The sequence below is a fragment of the Penicillium rubens genome (genome assembly GCF_028828025.1).
Source record: "Penicillium rubens strain IBT 27055 chromosome Unknown utg000003l_segment0_segment0, whole genome shotgun sequence".
NCBI classification, from domain to species: Eukaryota; Fungi; Ascomycota; class Eurotiomycetes; order Eurotiales; family Aspergillaceae; genus Penicillium; species Penicillium rubens.
The window spans coordinates 8,856,334-8,872,397 of NW_026890601.1; the positions used below are offsets into that span (position 1 = coordinate 8,856,334).

Here is a 16,064-nt window from a genome sequence, read left to right on the forward strand (position 1 = left end):
AATGAGAACTCCCTGGCATCTGGGTTGACCATGGAATCCCTATAAAGACAGATCATACTCCCGAATGGAGCCGGTGATGTCTATAGGGAAGAAAGTTTCTCGCTAAAAAGAATCGGGAAAAAGGAATTCATAGAAGCCGAGGTTCTACCCTACGGAGCACTAAATGAAGCATTAGTATAATTCTCGGCAACAGCTTATCTGAAAGATTGAAGGTTTCTGGAGGTCCGATCGGGGCCCACTAAGCCCCTCCCACTTTAGTCTTAACCTCAAGTAAGGTACACTCTAATATATACATATAGACCTATACCCGATCTTGGAATATTATACCCATCTAGGTAGGGCTAGATCAACCCTCTTTATCCTCTTTAAACGAATCTCGTATCACGTCCGGTTGGATCCGGAAACATTCTTGAAAGAGCCAAGGACCACTTTTCCAACTGTGGATTACCTGCGCATTACCTGCCATTCCAGGATTGGCAAGGCGTCTCTCTCGTTGGCTTACTTTCTCCGCCTGGTCAGGAACTCAATGGTAGGGGGGAATTTGTTTCGCTCTTGTGTTTTGGCCTTTTTTTTTTTCTTTTTTTTCCTTTTTTGTCGACGTTCTGTCAGTTTTTCACCCGTGTGGCCGTGCGTTGGGATTGGTATTGCCCGATCCCTTGATTCTAACTCTCAATAGATCAATGACCAAGTCAAATCCCAACTGCGAGTTTTGCAATAGTCTCGCGCGATATAGAAGTACGCCGGCCCTAAGAGTGCTAGAACCAGAAGAATTATCCGCGGAAAAAGGTTCTCGACTGGGTAGACTTCCGTAGACTCGGCTAGCCCCTTGCTTCGGCCCATCGTCACACTGACCCTTGGATCAGTGGGTAAATTGTGGCAGTTGAATGACGAGACATCGGTACTCACTGTCCGGGTCAGAAACCCATAAGCCCCAGAGTAAAAAAAGGAACGGTCGTCATCTAGCATGTGCCGGTTGGCGAACATTTGCCGTCAACGTGCGGTGTCCAGTCATCGCGGTGTAATCCCTCCCGGCGAGATTGGAAAAAGGCCGAGACATAGACTGGCAAAGGGAGACTCTGACAAGGATACTTACCTCTGGATCCTTGCACAGGGGTTGCACAGGGCAAGTGTCAGGCCATCACTCGCAGAAACCTTCCCCAGATCTGATCTCTGAGGAGCATTGCCTGCCTTGCGTCCAATTCCTGTAGGCTTAAGCACAGTCAGTGGCCCCGAGCGTGATTACCGTGGGCTTGCAGACACTATGAGGCGTTGGCCGTGTTACCAGTGGGTGTTGGGTTATTGCTTTTCCTAAGATCATCATTTCTCCGGGTATGTGAGGTATCGAACTGTGTGTTGGCGGCCCCTGACCGCATCGTAAAAGGTGCATAGTCTGCCCACTACCATGTACATATGCTAAGATAGCATAGGAGATGCCAGTCGGTGAGTTGGCAAATTTTGATAACGACGTGGTGTTAGTTGTGTTTTTGATCTCGAGTGCCAGTTCTTGGCAGTATTGATAGAAGGCCGGGGTGAGATTTCAAGAGCATCAAATCTGTACTAGATCATCTATATTATGTCTTTGCATTTTTAGGTTGGCTTAAATTGATATCGGGGAAGCGCGGTATATAAGCCTAGGTAGGTAACTTCCATTGTATCTCTCATGTGTCAGCACACTAGTCAATCTTAGAATGGCCCACACATGAGAACTCAAAGTAACTAGAGACCACTCATCGGAATATATTTTGCAACCAACATACTATATGGAGTATTAGCTGAAGAAGACCTAAAAGGTGCCCTAAATACCCAAACACAGTCTGTGGGATCACGTCCAGACACTCGTTATAAGGACTAGATCTTCTGACACCATCCTACCACTAATCGGGTGCACCAAGCACCAAAATACCACACACTAAGTAACTGCGTGGAACTCAGCACTTTATTTGTGGCACTGGAATCGCGTGCCGTCGTCCTGTGTCTCTCCGATGTGGCGGCAGCAAGAAGGATACGTGCAGTTCAGGCGTTTGATACATCTAACATGTGGCAAACAGTGGCTATAGTGATCTTGAATGTCAGGCCTGGGGGTGTATGGATGCTTACTCTGGCCCTTGTTGCCACCTAGATGGTCTTTTTGAATATAGCCCAGTGCATTGTGATGTTGTTACTCGGCATGTGATGTCTTTTTATATATATCCACCTAGGCAGACCTCGGAGCTTAACACATTACTTTATTTTGGATTAACCCAATGGGAGTGCAATTAGATATTAATTATAGTAGTCGTTTCATATTTTGAAGAAAGTTTATAAGAAGTGTACAACATAGTAAATCATGGTTGTTGTTCAAGAGACCTCGGTATAGTCCACCGACGAAGTCAACTTCACACATATGATACTATAACTCGACCTTCTGAAACTCAACAATCTGTTCCTTGCTTCCTATTGTTTATTCCCGACAGTGGTTGCTATTTACATATACTCACTGTTGTGTTGGGCTGACGCGTGCTAGGGCTTTGTTTATATGTCTCAAAGATCAGGTGCATGATCTAATCTCTCTCCACATACTTTTGAAACACTCATTTCCTGCCTTGTCTTTGCACGAGTATGGCCTCGAGAGAGCACGTATCATGTTACCATATACGGAGTAGGCAATTAGGCATCCTTCTATTGCACCGTAAACCCAAATCCGAGTGATTCACGCTTGTGCGACCAGAGTAAGCCCTAGCCATGACTACCTATAGTTTACAAAAAATTTACTCTCGGAGGTCAAAATATAACAGATTATCATGCTAGTTCGTACAACACACTATCTACTTCATGGATTTATGCGGGTTTATGAGTTTATGAGCGGGGGCCTCAGGGGAACCAAAATAAACAGGCATAGTTCAGTGGAGTCGCCCAACGAATGAGAGGGCGCCAATTGCCCCCGGAGGGCCCGTTCTCCAGGCACTGAAAAACTGTGATTGGTTGACCCCTGTGGCCAAGAGGCCCCGAGCAACCCCCAAGGAAGAGCGCTAAGCTCTGAATAGCTTAGCCCTACACTAACAATAGCAAGCGTTCTAGGCTTACCTTCTCCTCTTCCCCTTCCTCCCTTTTCTGTTTTCCCTTCCACATTCTCACCCCATCCCCTCCATTCTTTTCCTTCGCAGGTGCCAGCTTCACTCTTTCAGCGGCTCACCTTGCTGTCCATTCTTTCTTTAACTCACTTTCGTTTTCGACTCTTCGCTCTTTTTTTTCCGATCATCCCGTGACCGATAATTTGCACGCACATTCCATCGTGCTCGACTGTTTACTTCGCCGGATTGATTCCGTGACCTTCCTTGGAATCCGAAATCGACGATCACATACATATCTGTCGATTTCCGATCATACAGTCCTCAAACTCAGTATTGAAAATCTAACCGTCGACAACCGACAATCGACAAGATGAACAACCTATTCCCCCGCATCGTTGCTCGCGACGACAGCGACAGCGGACTTTCGAACACCATGGTCGACCTACTCATCGCTCTCCTGGTTCTCGTTCTGCTCTCCCTCGCCCTAGTCGGTGGTCTGCTCATCCTCCGCCGCAAGCGCCAGTCCCGGAACCAAAACGTGCTCCCAGTCCACAATGGAGAGGCCCCCAACAGACGCCGCTTGACTATTTCCACGAATAAGACCGACTCCGTGCTTGTCTATGACGAGAAACGCAGCTTGATGGAAAACTCCGACAGCCCTCCACCTAGCCCTGTGCCCGAAATCCGCATCACCTTCCCAGAGGAAGAAGATGCGAGCGGAAAACGCACCTCTGGCCGCATGGTTGTTGTCCGAATCAGTGACGCGGGCAGCATCGGTTTGGAACCCTGCCATGAAGAGCTTCCACCCTACCAAAGCACCGATACCGGTCGCTTCCAGTCCCTGGACATTGAACGGATGGGCGGGTTGAAGGAGAAAGAGGAGACGAAGACATATCACTAAAGGCGTGTTTTCAAACCCACTGCCCAATTGACCGACCGTGTATCCCGCCCGCATAGCACTCAATTTCTCTTCAACCTTCGACGACTTATCAAAACATGACGAGTACCCTGGCAAACATCTTTTGCGATTTTACCTCTTACATACCCCTCCTTCCCTGATTTGGCCTACATGGCTTGCACATATGCCCTTCAGTTTCCATTTGGTCTCATTAAAGCACACCGTCTGGACCCCCTGTTTCTGACAGACTCATGGGTACTCCACGCTGCTTGGAGCCCAATATTTATTGAAGCTGGATCGTTCATAGCGAGGGCCTGCCGATTTTTTCTCTGCTTTCTGGCGTTTTATTTCTTAAGCCTGGTTCCTCATGTCTCTTCGTCCCTGATACGTTCCTAGGGTCCGATATACATGTGACAGTACTCCTGCTTTCGAGTTTCTCTTCTTCTTCCCCCTTTATGGGGTCCCGTTTTTATGTTTTAAGGGACTCCCTCTATTTTACTTACCTTCTCATGTGCCTTTTTTACCCGGTACTCGGCAGCTGGATAATGTATGTACTTAGTCCTCCTATGTATGTTTCGCCGTATTTAGGCAAATCTGGAATCTATCCTTTCCTCAGAAGTTTTTTCTCATTTTTTTTCTTTTTCTATTCTCTGTGTGCATAGTGTCAGTGGGTGTATGGAGCACTATATATGTAGTTGTGTATCCGCCGCCTGCCGGCCAATGAGAAACGCCGATGCCGGGTTCCCCAACCCGTGGTTTCCGCGACTGTCAGGGAAATTCGAATTTCTTTACTTGAACAGCTTTCCCCTTAATTGCGCTTTGTATACATTTCTCCTTTGAACGATGTGCATGATATAGCTTCTTGATATATAGGGAAGCCGTTCGACAGAGCACAGAAAGGGGTACAGACCTCCGCAATCTCCTCCGTCCCCCGCCTATACTTTTTCTCCGACTTCGATGGATCTCGCTTGAACCGGTTCAATCGGCTCAATTGTGCTTGCTCTCGGCTTCCCTGCCTCTGAAAAATACACTGTGTTCATCGCTCACGGTCCCTTCGGTGCCCCTTCGGCCTCCAGCAGCCAGATCTGCGACCTGGCGCGCCAGCTACCCCCGACCTTGACCTGAGACTATATAATAGACGTTGGAAATGGCAGTCATACCACCTGCAGGGCCTATGGGAACTAGCCAAAACCCCAGCGGCTCAAAAAGCGATCTTCTTGCTACCATCCCCCGCAGCTCCGACCAATCGTCTGGCGGGCAGTCCAAGCGGAAGCAAGATGGTCTGAAGACGCTGGAGCTTGAGAATGAGTTCAAGGCCAAGCATTTTGGCGTGATGGGTGTTCTGGCGTGGATATTGTGAGTGCTTCCTTTTCAAGCCTAGCAGAGCTTGAGGTTCAAATCCCCGCTGCAGGCTTGACGCGCTGAAAAATAAAATCGAACTGACGTTGGACGAATGATAGACTCTTGCATGTCGCCGGTATTTACCTGTTCACAAAAGGCTTTCTCCTCACGCGCATGGTCCTCGAGAACAAATCATCATGCGACGTACTGCCTTTCGAAGACATTTTGGCCCAACCGCACACTACAGCCCTGGGGAGTAAACAGCAGAAGGGCTGCTGGCACGAAAAAACCTTCGACAAGGCTGTTGTCATCATAATCGACGCACTCCGCTATGACTTCACTGTTCCATTCGCCCCGAAGGGAGAGAGTGACACAGTTCACCTCTTCCACAACAACATCCCTGTCCTCTACGAGACCGCAGTGCAAAACCCCGCCAACGCCTTCCTCCTGCCATTCATCGCGGATCCTCCAACAACCACACTGAACCGCCTGAAAGGCCTGACCACCGGAACCCTGCCTACTTTCCTGGAAGCAGGCTCCAACTTCGCTGGAACCGCCATCGACGAGGACAACCTTGTCGCACAGTTGCACAGCGCCGGGAAGAACTTGGTTCACCTCGGTGATGATACCTGGCAGGCACTGTTCCCGGGATATTTTGATACCAATCTCACACATGCGTACGACTCATTCAATGTCTGGGACTTGCACACCGTCGACAATGGCGTCACGGAGCATATCTTCCCGCTCCTCCAGCCAGAGAACAGCAAGAAATGGGATGTCATCTTTGGCCATTACCTTGGAGTAGATCATGCAGGCCACCGATATGGTCCTAACCATGCTGCGATGGCATCAAAGCTTCAGGAAATGGACCGTGTTATTCGCGATATCATTGCTGCGCTCGATGATAAGACTCTTCTGGTCGTCATGGGAGATCACGGAATGGACATCAAGGGCGACCACGGCGGTGAGTCTGATGACGAGGTTGAGGCCGCGCTGTGGATGTACTCTAAGCGTGGCATCTTCGGACGCACAAGCAAGGATACGCTCCTTCCGCCGCAATTCGCGCGCGACAGATTCGTGCCTCAGATCGACCTTGTTCCGACGCTGTCTTTGCTCCTTGGGATGCCCATCCCATTCAACAACCTAGGTTCACCTATTGAAGAGGCTTTCGCTGGCGCAAGTGGGAACAACTGGGCGAATCTGGCGACTGTCAACCGGTTGGCTGCAGCCCAAGTCAAGCGATACCAGCACCAATATGCGCTTGCTAGAGGTGCTGGTGATGATGAAGAGTCGGCTTTGCTTTGGAATGCTGCAGAAGAGGAGTGGAAGTTTGCTTCCAAGGGCTTCTCATCCAAATCTACTGCTGCTCGCGCTAGCAATGAGCTTTTCCGCAAGTACCAACGTCACACTCTCGATATCTGTCGTGCACTGTGGGCTCGGTTCGATGTGCCAAGCATGATTCAAGGTGTTGTGATTCTCTTTGCTAGTATTGTCCTGTTGATCATTTATGCGCGAGGTTTGAACACAGATCGGACCCAGCTCACGTCCGATCTGCTTCAATTCGCAAGCGTGGGTGCTGGCGTTGGTGCCGTGGCTGGTTCTGCATTTGGCCTGACCGGCCTGACCGAGATGTCTATGGTCGATGGAGCCGTGCTGCTGGCTGCCGCTGGAAGCATTCTCGGGGCCGCGCCGGCTATCATCAAGAAGCCTGCAAACATGACCCCGCCTCTTCCAAATGGCATGTGGGGGTGGCTTGCGTTTTTCTTCACCGTTTCACAGTCTCTTGGATTTGCGTCGAACTCGTACACTATCTGGGAAGATGAGATTCTTCTGTTCTTCCTCACTACATTCGGCGTGTGCGCAGGTGTCTCCTCCATGCGGCAGAAGCAGACCACGGACCGCGTCTTAGGTGTATACCACTCCGTTCTGTTCGTGATTCTAGGCCGAATCGCATCTTTCTCTCGCCTCTGCCGTGAAGAACAGATGCCCCTTTTGCCGCTCTACGTACTATGCTTCATCGACTTCTTCCACCTCCGCCCCCTGGCAGCTTGCCATTCCTTTCCTGGTCACGCTCTTCCTGCCCAGCGTCGTGCGGTCCTTCTACGCCGGCTCCAAGTCCTATGAAGGCGCGGCTTCGCTATGGATCGGCTTTGCCTTCCGCTTCGGTCTCTTCGTCACCTCCCTATTCTGGATTCTCGAAGGCGCCGACGACGGCGAGTGGCTACCCGTAAGCGAGGAAACCCTGAAGTTCGTCCGTGTCTTCCTAGCCCAGTTCGTCCTTGTCCTCGCGTTCGCAGCAGGCACCGCAGCATACTTCTACTCCAAGCCCTGCATCAGCATCAACGTGAGCAAACCCACCGAAGATCCCAGCAGCCCACCGGCCCCTATAGTCGCCGGCCAGCAACAAGGCCCACGAACAAAAGTCACAATCCTCGGCTTCGGCAACATCTACGGAACCCACTTTTGCTTCCTACTCATCAACTTCGCCCTCGCCATCATACTCATGCAGAAGCCAATGGGCCAAGGCGCCATCGCACTCCTCCTCTGGCAAATCCTCTCCCTCCTCGAAATTCTCGACACAAACAGCCTAACCAAGTCAAACTCTTCCATCGGCCCCGTCATCCTCGGCGTCCTCGGTTCGTTCTACTACTTCAAAACAGGCCACCAGGCTACGCTCTCCAGCATCCAGTGGGAAACAGCCTTCATCCCCCTCACAACGATCCAATACCCCTGGTCCCCATTGCTCGTCATCCTCAATACCTTCGGCGCCCAGATCCTGGCTGCCATCGCCGTCCCCCTCACTGTCCTCTGGAAACGACCCCTCCAGACTCACGACCGTGTCCCCGCTTCCAATCCCAACAAGAACCCCGCCACACGTATCCTCTCCGATGTCGTACAGGCCGCTGGAACCCATATCATTTACCTGGCGACTATTAATCTCGCCACGACTATGTGGGCCGGCCACCTTCGCCGCCATCTCATGCTGTACCGCATCTTCAGCCCTCGCTTCATGATGGGCTCGGTGGTGCTGGCTGTTGTGGACGTCGTCTTGATGGTCTTTGCTGTCGGTGGTGTGCGTTGGAGTACTCTCAGTGTTGCCGAGATTTTCGGTTGGTGACGATGAGGTTCTGAAAAGGAATCATGGGCTGGGGAATACAAGTCCCAATCTCAGGTTGAACATAGAAAATGCACGCTTGGAAATGTGCATTTCCGTCCCCAGATCTCTCATCTCTCTTTCCATCGTCCAATCACTACATCTCTCCTTTTCTACGGCTACAGCCTTGTACACATCAAACCCTCGCATCTTTCCCTTTCTCTGCATCGCCTCGCTCTCACATTTGTACATGTGCTCTATATCACATTTCCCTCACTTCTCTTTCCGATCTCCTTTTGCTTCGACTATATATGTCGGTTGTTAGGTACTTTATTATAATCGTGACCACGGTCTATTAAATAAATAAGCTTCACATAAAGTACGCCCAAGACACCCAAAAACAAGCCCGCGGCAACACGCGCGCCATCTCGGTTCCAGGGGAGGAGGTATTGTGTATGTATACACATGCAACGGGAGGTAAAAATAGCCCAGTAGCGACGTTTTCAAAAGGCACGGCCCAAATTGGCCGAAGAATCTATATCAACCTTGAGTCGTCCGTTGACCTGAAGCGGTTAGTGCCACCCGTATACTTCGCGGGCCGACGTTTAGCCCGATATAAGTCAGCTCATCACATGCCTCCACCATCTTCCTCGCCCTCACCCTAAGGCTGGCAAGTTCCCAATGGCGACTCACCGTCATCAGTCCTCCCTAGACGGAGTTTTGGACTTCTCAATAGTAACACCATAACAGCATGAGTCAGTTAATACCACAACAGCATGAGTCGGCAAGGAACCTAGTGATCAGGCTTTGTACGGCATTATGGCTCCGAGACAACCGTTGGGAAGGGCTATCGGCCTGCGGCACTTATCCAGGCTACTCTCGAGCACGTTCCATCGCCGGATACCTTCATGACTTTCTTCCTCTTATACATCTATGAGGACTTGCGCTCTGATGAAGGACATGCCGTTGATCCTGATATTACTCACGCCTTGGCATTCTTCGAGGGCTTTTTTTCATGGGAACCAGAACAAATAAACAAGCTTCACGAAGGCCTAGAAAGGTTTGCTGAGTATATCGTTGGAAATTTCCTTCTTCCCCGTTCGTTACTCCTTATATATATGCTTCATTTGTAGTATATACTAATTCGTAATTGCAGTTCGAGCATCATCAGTCAAGACACCACAACCAACGCCCGCGTCGTTATCATCTGTGTTACGACAGAAATGTCTTATACGCGACCACCACCGCTGTGTAGTGTCTCGGAAATTCGATAGAGCAGCAGCCAGAAAGCGTTTCGAGGAGAATGCGGAATCTTGTGCTGATGATGACGGGAACTTGTTGAAGGATAAGTCCAGCGATGAATTTCAATACTTGGAGGTTGCCTACATTCTCCCTTATTGTCTGACGACGGTAGCTTCTGGCGAAACTGATTTGGTATATCCGATTATTAGGATTGGTATTTTAACGTTGCTAATGTTATACCTAGAGCGATTCTAAGAAAAAAAGCTCTTCGGATCTTAGACATATTCGATCCTGGAATAATCCATCTTGTTGATGGACCTAAGATCGACAGTCCTATGAACGCCCTCACTCTAACGCTGGATTACCACCGGCTATTCGGCGAATTCAAGATCTACTTCAAACCCACTGGTATACGACACCAGTATAGGATTGACTCGACAGAAAGCAGTCCTTTCCTACGTGATCCCTTGTTTCCCGTCACACGATCGCTTACCCTAAGTCCTCATCGTACGGTAGATCCGCCATCCTCCCGGCTTCTCGGGGTCCACCGCGCCATTGCACTCATTATGAAACTTAGCGGCGCTGGCGAATACATTGAGCGGGTCCTTCGTGATATGGAGGAGTTGGATGTCAGAGAAGATGGATCGACACATTTGGGATATCTTGCAGGCTTACGACTTGGCGGATGGTTAGATACCCTATCAGTGCATTAGAAATTGGTACAGACTCGCCCAGGTTCGCCCTCCTTTTTGGGAGAAACCAGATAGTTTGCCTGCGCTCTGTCTCTCTCTTTCTTTTCGTCCACCCTAATGCATACACTGTTTTCTCTGCTAGTCTTACATCAAAACTTCCCACTCCGGTATAGACAATCTACAGGAAAAGAAACCCGGAGACAACCGCAAGGAAAGACATGAATCCCAAACCACCAGCGGTCAAGTCCGAAGCCGCATTGAAAACCGGAGAAGCAGAGGGCTCACTGGGACGAGAAGAAACCGAGCCGGAGCTGGACGGCGTGGCTGTGTTAGCAGCAGTGATAAGGCTTCTGCTAAATCCGGAACTGTTAGGTATAGCGACAACAGACGAGGAGGATGTGAAAACCGACCTAGAAGCGGAAGTCGTCTTCGAGGTAGTCGACGAAGTCGACGAAGTCGAGTTAGTAGAACCAGTAGAACCAGTAAACTCGATACTCTCATAAGATCCACTTTGGTCAGACCAGGTGTAAGACTCAGCCGGGTTGTAGTTGACGATAGTGACGTCCTTGATATACATAGTGAAGGGCGAATTGCTGTAATCTGTTTCGCCGCCGGCCCAGTCGATCGTGCCCCGCGCATTACTCGGGTCACCACCGGCCCAAATGCCGATGCGAACGTTCATGGGCGTCTGCGGATATCTTGTGCCGGATTGCGCGTCGTTGAAGGATAGCGTGCGGATGGCTTTCCCGTCAACGGACCAGGTGGTGGTTTCTTTCGTCCAGACGACTTTGTAGGTATGGAATGTTTCTTGCGGTGTCGAGACAGGCTCCCAGATTGCGCGGCCGTATGTCGTGGTATCTCCTTTTCCGAAGTAGTTCGTCTCGATTTGGGTCGTGTCGCCACCGACGGCTTCCTAAGTAGATATTGAGTTTAGATATAAGGAATTTGGGACAAGGACAGAATGGGTCTATAGTCGCTTACCCAGTCAATCTCGTCAAGATCATCTGACTCAAGCACGATACTGCTGACGATGCCAGTGCCGGGGGCTGCTTTCATGGTGACTGAGACTTCGCCGAAGAAGATGTAGAAGTCGGATTGGATGGTGGGGGCGTCGCCTTGCTTGTTGACGGTAAACTCGGCGCCGTTTGAGCCCGTCTTGACGTGGCCGGCAGTGGTCGTCCACTGATCTAGATCCGAGCTCTTGGTGAAGTCGAATGTTTGTCTCGACTGGGTTGTGCCAACATTGGCCGGGCAAGTTTCTATAGCATGTCAGAAGGTGCTGTGTTTTGGATTACAGTGTGAAATACTCTGCATTGGATTGCAGTCGCTAAATGTTTGACCTGAGACCAGAGTCGCAGCGGCCAAGCCTGCAGCGGCATACTTCAAGTAGCAAGGCATTTGATATATCGGGCTGATATAGGAACGGAAATATGTATAATGAGAAATAAAGAGAACGAATGAAAGAAGGAGTCAAGGTTAACAACCAAGAGTAATGACAGGCAGTTCCCTGAAAAGACAGCAAGAGTTAAAGAGAAAGGAGTGGGAGATGGGAGGGTTTTAATGGAATAACTACATACCCCCAAGGTCCGTAGGTGTCTATTCCCTGAGACAGTGTAGTTTCGTGCCGGTTATTTATAGTCGGGGATAAATACTTGCCCGATGAGACTCGGTTTAATTTCAAGAGTTATGGCCCTGAATAAACGACATTACTTTCAACAATATTCAGAGTCTGATAGGATCCAATTGGTTCGGCCTATTGGGTTTATTGCGTAGAATTCACGTGGGTGTAAACAGGCTATTCACATCAGCCCTATGTTGTTTTGTACGGAAAACGTGAAAAGCATTGTAATCAACTCCCAGACAAATACAATATGTATTACATTTCAGAACCTATGCGCGAGATACTCGAGACGGCATAAAAGTGAATCATATGCTGGGATCATTTTCAAACTCAGGAAAATGATCGCTAAAGGGTGTGAACATCTCATTCTCCGGAAAAATGGACAGCATCCCAGGGAAATCATCCATTCCAGCCAGTACGGATGGGGCAAAAGGAGGAATGGCGTCAGCCGTCGAGGGTAGAAATAGGCTGTCAGGCATCCAATGCAATGTATTTGAGTGAGACTGCACGGGCTGTACTTGATGATCTCGAGTTACCATCATTGGGTTAGACTCATCTTCGAAAACCTGCGCAGCGAGAGATAAAAAGTGACAGAAGATTGCCCGCACTTGAATAATTGGACGACTTGTTGTTTCAATGCGTGTCAAGCAATCGGCAATCGTCGTCATGAGTTTGAAGTCATCAGTATCTGACGTTGCGACGACATTGCAGAATAGCACAAAGTATGCGGTGATAGGGTAGACGAGAAGTGTCCTGGACATCTGGTCAGAGTTCGCTCCAGTTTTCATGTGCAGAACATAGCTTACCAGTGCAACAGGGCCACCGTACCTTGCCTTTCGGCTGATATACATATCGACACTAGTGAAGATATGCCATGGTGGGCTTCTAACAAACGCTGCTTCCTTATGTCAACGGACTGGTCTACTGCACCTCCGGTGACATGGAAGATGGCGGTCATGACCGAATGATAGGCGAATTGAAGAGCTGATATTTCAGACTGAGCATCTAGTCCTTTCCACGCCGGATACGGGCCCGAGATCTAAATAATGAGTCAGTGATGCGAGTAAAACGTATCTGGGTATTTCCCGTACTTGCTCGATCCTCTCTTGAATTTGTTGCATATTCACCAACCAATGTTTGCCCATTCCATGTGAAGATGATAAACCACCTGTCAGCATCGAAGAGTGCCACGTAAGGTACGGCAGCACAGCAGCCTGTACTCCAGCGAGACTCATGTAAATCCGAAAAAGGTCTGACGTGGAGTGTTGATGGCTGGGTTGGCCGGAAGTGAAGTGTCCAATTTCGATATCAAGTAAAGTCTCGAATCTTCCCATCCTGAAAGCAAAATTCTTATCCAGGATATAGCACCAGGCGACACAGTAATATTCTTCTTCACACACAGTGCCTCCCGTCTTCATGGTAGTGTCAAGGCCTAGACTGGTACACACCCTGCAGGCAGCTTTGGTAAGTTCCCAGCATGCAGTGATGTCCCCGGATCCTTGATAGAGGAATATCTGATTTTCATTAGATCTGACACATTCTTTTCAGGATTGTACATACTTACACCGGAAAGAAGCGCCTGCAAGAGTCCGAGCGACGGAGTCGATAAGAGAGAAATGCTTCGAAGGGCTACTTTTGCTGAGGCCTGGAATTTCACCACGCTATGTGTCATTTCATGGATCAGTTCACTGTCAATTCCAGTATTGGTGACGGCAGTCAGAAACTTGGAAGCCACGGCATTGACGCAAACAGTGCTGATGAGCAAGTCGTGAGGCGTTCCATTCCTATGAAGCAGAGTGAGTCCTAATTGCTTTAGTGTTGCTTCAGATATGTGTCTGAAGTAGCCCCTAACAAATGGGCCAAGGCTCGACTCCTTGATGTCTATTGAAACATATCACAATTAGTTATTTTCGTTCACTGAGCACCAAGAAATAAGAAGGGTACCTTTCAACATCCAGGCTAATAGTTCAAAAGAAGGAGTTCTTATTTGTTCTTCGACAGTGATGTCACTATCAACGTTCGCCGGGTCTTCAACACTCTCTGAGAGTTGAGAGGCCAGCCCCAACCCCGATTCCAAGATCTGGCGGCGATTGATGGTGAGCCATTCCAGATGATCCAGGTGATATTGAATGGTCGTATGGGCATCACGAAGCGAGAGAGGCTTATCGTAGCCCGGAGATGCCCCGCGAGACTGGTGATAGTCCAGCCTGGAGTAGCTGTTGGATATGGCTGCGGAGTAATCCTGTAGTCCTAATAATGAATTTTGGGGATCTTGAGGGTCTGGGGCCTGGAGTGACTTTGGACATATTTGACCTCTGTTTTCTATCACCGCTAGCTGAGTGGTGTTTCTTGCTCGCTTGCTGACTCGTAGACGAGAGCATGTGGTATTGTTATCCTGGCAGTTACCACATGGGTTGCCTCTGTCACAACGGACCTATGTTTGGTTAGGGCAACCCTCCATACGGTCTCATAATGAAGTTCAATCCCACCTTTCGAGAGAAGCACGAATCACACTGGAGTAGGGGTCAAAGTCGTTAGTTAGCATTGCTCGCATAGTGGCAATTGTAAGAGCCGCGTACCACTGAAAGAGGTTTAGAATGTTCCCTAAGTACTGGCCCCGGTGACATTCTGGCGAGCGAGAGACATAGGACATTGAGCGAGCATGGGAGATGAAGAAAAATGCGCCATTCCGTAGCTTTAAGTCAAGGGATATATATTGAAGCGCAACCCTCTAAACGATTCCTACATTCCTATAGATCGCTATCGAGCTTGATACTCCATAAAGAAGCTTGTGGTCCCATTTCGCTTCTTTATGGGGCTCTAAGGGGGCTCTGCTGTTGAAGGCTTGTTCTGGTTGGACAACAATGACCCGATGTGTTCTTCATTTCAGATTTAAACTATTTTGTTCCTATTTTTATAAATTCTATACATTTAGAACTGTGCTAAGCCCCTGACTGTTCCAAGTTTCGCTTCATAACCGCGTGTCCGTCTTGGCGCGGGTATACACTCAGCCCTACCCTCCGAGCTCCGTGGCCCCGATCGGATATAGTGGCCTATTATTAGCCACGGATGTGTGTCGGGTCTTGGAGAAACTGTAAGGAGATGTCCATATTCAGTATATCTAAACAGTTGAGGGCTTCATACGAGTATTGTGTTATAACTTGTTCATGATGTGTATGTACACAGTGAATATCAATAGAACGGCGAGGAGTCCACTAATAATTTCACAAAAGCAACCCACTTGTCTGCTAGAAAATGTGGATTACAGATGAAGGCAAAGATTCACTTGTATTCACTTGATCAAACCCGGTTCCTGATCGACATCAGGTTTCTGCAGCCCCATAAAATCCGATTGGGCCGTCTATAATTATTCGGTATAAGCATACCCTATACCACACAGAGCAATAGACCAGCAGATCTCGCGTATAGATACTTGAGTCAAACCCCCCAAGAAATAGGTATAAGTAGGCCCTGCTGTTGAACTGAACATCGCAACAGACAAGCCTCTTCCAACAGTCTTCAATCCTCATTCAACAATCCTCAACTTCCAAAACCTCTACCATCATGCGCTTCACCATCCTCACTGCTCTCGCCTTCGTTGGCCTTTCCATGGCTACCTCGGTATCAACCCTTTCACACCTATCATATCCTGTTCAAAGCTAATTCCATAATAGATCCCCTCCGGAGGAAAGTGCAAGCAGGATGGAAGCTTGGGTAACTGTGAATCAAACCTCTGTGTGGTATGGCCCTGATTATAACACTTTGCGAAAGCCAGACGATGCTGATTCCATTCTACAACAGCAACTGCCTGATCAGCCTTTTGGAAAGTGCAAATAAGCTCGCACACGGAGAAAAGTACCTTTACAGTGTACAGAATCAACTAGGTTGATTACAGACAATGCGGGGCCACTTTCCTTCATATCATACCGCTAGCATATAGAAACTCTGTTTGTTTCCAAGTCAACTGATGTAGAACATGTGCTGGTAAGCTGTGGCGAGAAGAAACTCTGTCTGCGAGTTTGAGGAAGACTGTTGGGATGAAACAAGGCCTGGGTTAAGATCTGTAAAAAGGCACCATTATGTCAAGTCTAGTATAGAACATTGATTTATTCACTAAAACCCTAAT

The 16,064-nt window shown here is 48.9% G+C and overlaps 6 protein-coding genes across 6 annotated transcripts; 4 read left to right on the top strand and 2 right to left on the bottom strand.

Annotated features, from left to right (window-relative positions):
• Positions 1–3,420: 3,420 nt before the first annotated feature.
• On the top strand, positions 3,421–3,951 carry N7525_009614 (uncharacterized protein; the record flags this gene model as incomplete). Its single annotated transcript, XM_002563674.2, has 1 exon — positions 3,421–3,951. The coding sequence occupies one exon, from the start codon at positions 3,421–3,423 to the stop codon at positions 3,949–3,951; it is 531 nt and encodes a 176-aa protein (XP_002563720.2).
• A 1,144-nt stretch (positions 3,952–5,095) lies between these two features.
• On the top strand, positions 5,096–8,407 carry N7525_009615 (mannose-ethanolamine phosphotransferase GPI13; the record flags this gene model as incomplete). The annotated part of the gene is made up of 3 exons (XM_061214796.1): positions 5,096–5,304; positions 5,409–7,217; positions 7,273–8,407. The coding sequence occupies 3 exons, from the start codon at positions 5,096–5,098 to the stop codon at positions 8,405–8,407; spliced, it is 3,153 nt and encodes a 1,050-aa protein (XP_061069227.1).
• A 727-nt stretch (positions 8,408–9,134) lies between these two features.
• On the top strand, positions 9,135–10,338 carry N7525_009616 (HNH endonuclease signature motif containing protein; the record flags this gene model as incomplete). The annotated part of the gene is made up of 4 exons (XM_061214797.1): positions 9,135–9,138; positions 9,188–9,481; positions 9,540–9,839; positions 9,905–10,338. The coding sequence occupies 4 exons, from the start codon at positions 9,135–9,137 to the stop codon at positions 10,336–10,338; spliced, it is 1,032 nt and encodes a 343-aa protein (XP_061069228.1).
• Positions 10,339–10,495: 157 nt separating this feature from the next.
• N7525_009617 (glycoside hydrolase family 16 protein) lies at positions 10,496–11,715 on the bottom strand (the record flags this gene model as incomplete). The annotated part of the gene is made up of 3 exons (XM_002563677.1): positions 10,496–11,230; positions 11,299–11,576; positions 11,625–11,715. 3 exons carry the CDS (start codon positions 11,713–11,715, stop codon positions 10,496–10,498), a joined length of 1,104 nt encoding a protein of 367 aa, XP_002563723.1.
• Positions 11,716–12,243: 528 nt separating this feature from the next.
• On the bottom strand, positions 12,244–14,565 carry N7525_009618 (Zn(II)2Cys6 transcription factor; the record flags this gene model as incomplete). The annotated part of the gene is made up of 7 exons (XM_002563678.1): positions 12,244–12,691; positions 12,745–12,977; positions 13,030–13,452; positions 13,503–13,819; positions 13,883–14,372; positions 14,428–14,451; positions 14,518–14,565. 7 exons carry the CDS (start codon positions 14,563–14,565, stop codon positions 12,244–12,246), a joined length of 1,983 nt encoding a protein of 660 aa, XP_002563724.1.
• Positions 14,566–15,502: 937 nt separating this feature from the next.
• N7525_009619 (uncharacterized protein) lies at positions 15,503–15,775 on the top strand (the record flags this gene model as incomplete). The annotated part of the gene is made up of 3 exons (XM_061214798.1): positions 15,503–15,559; positions 15,613–15,678; positions 15,740–15,775. The coding sequence occupies 3 exons, from the start codon at positions 15,503–15,505 to the stop codon at positions 15,773–15,775; spliced, it is 159 nt and encodes a 52-aa protein (XP_061069229.1).
• Between the last annotated feature and the right edge of the window lie 289 nt (positions 15,776–16,064).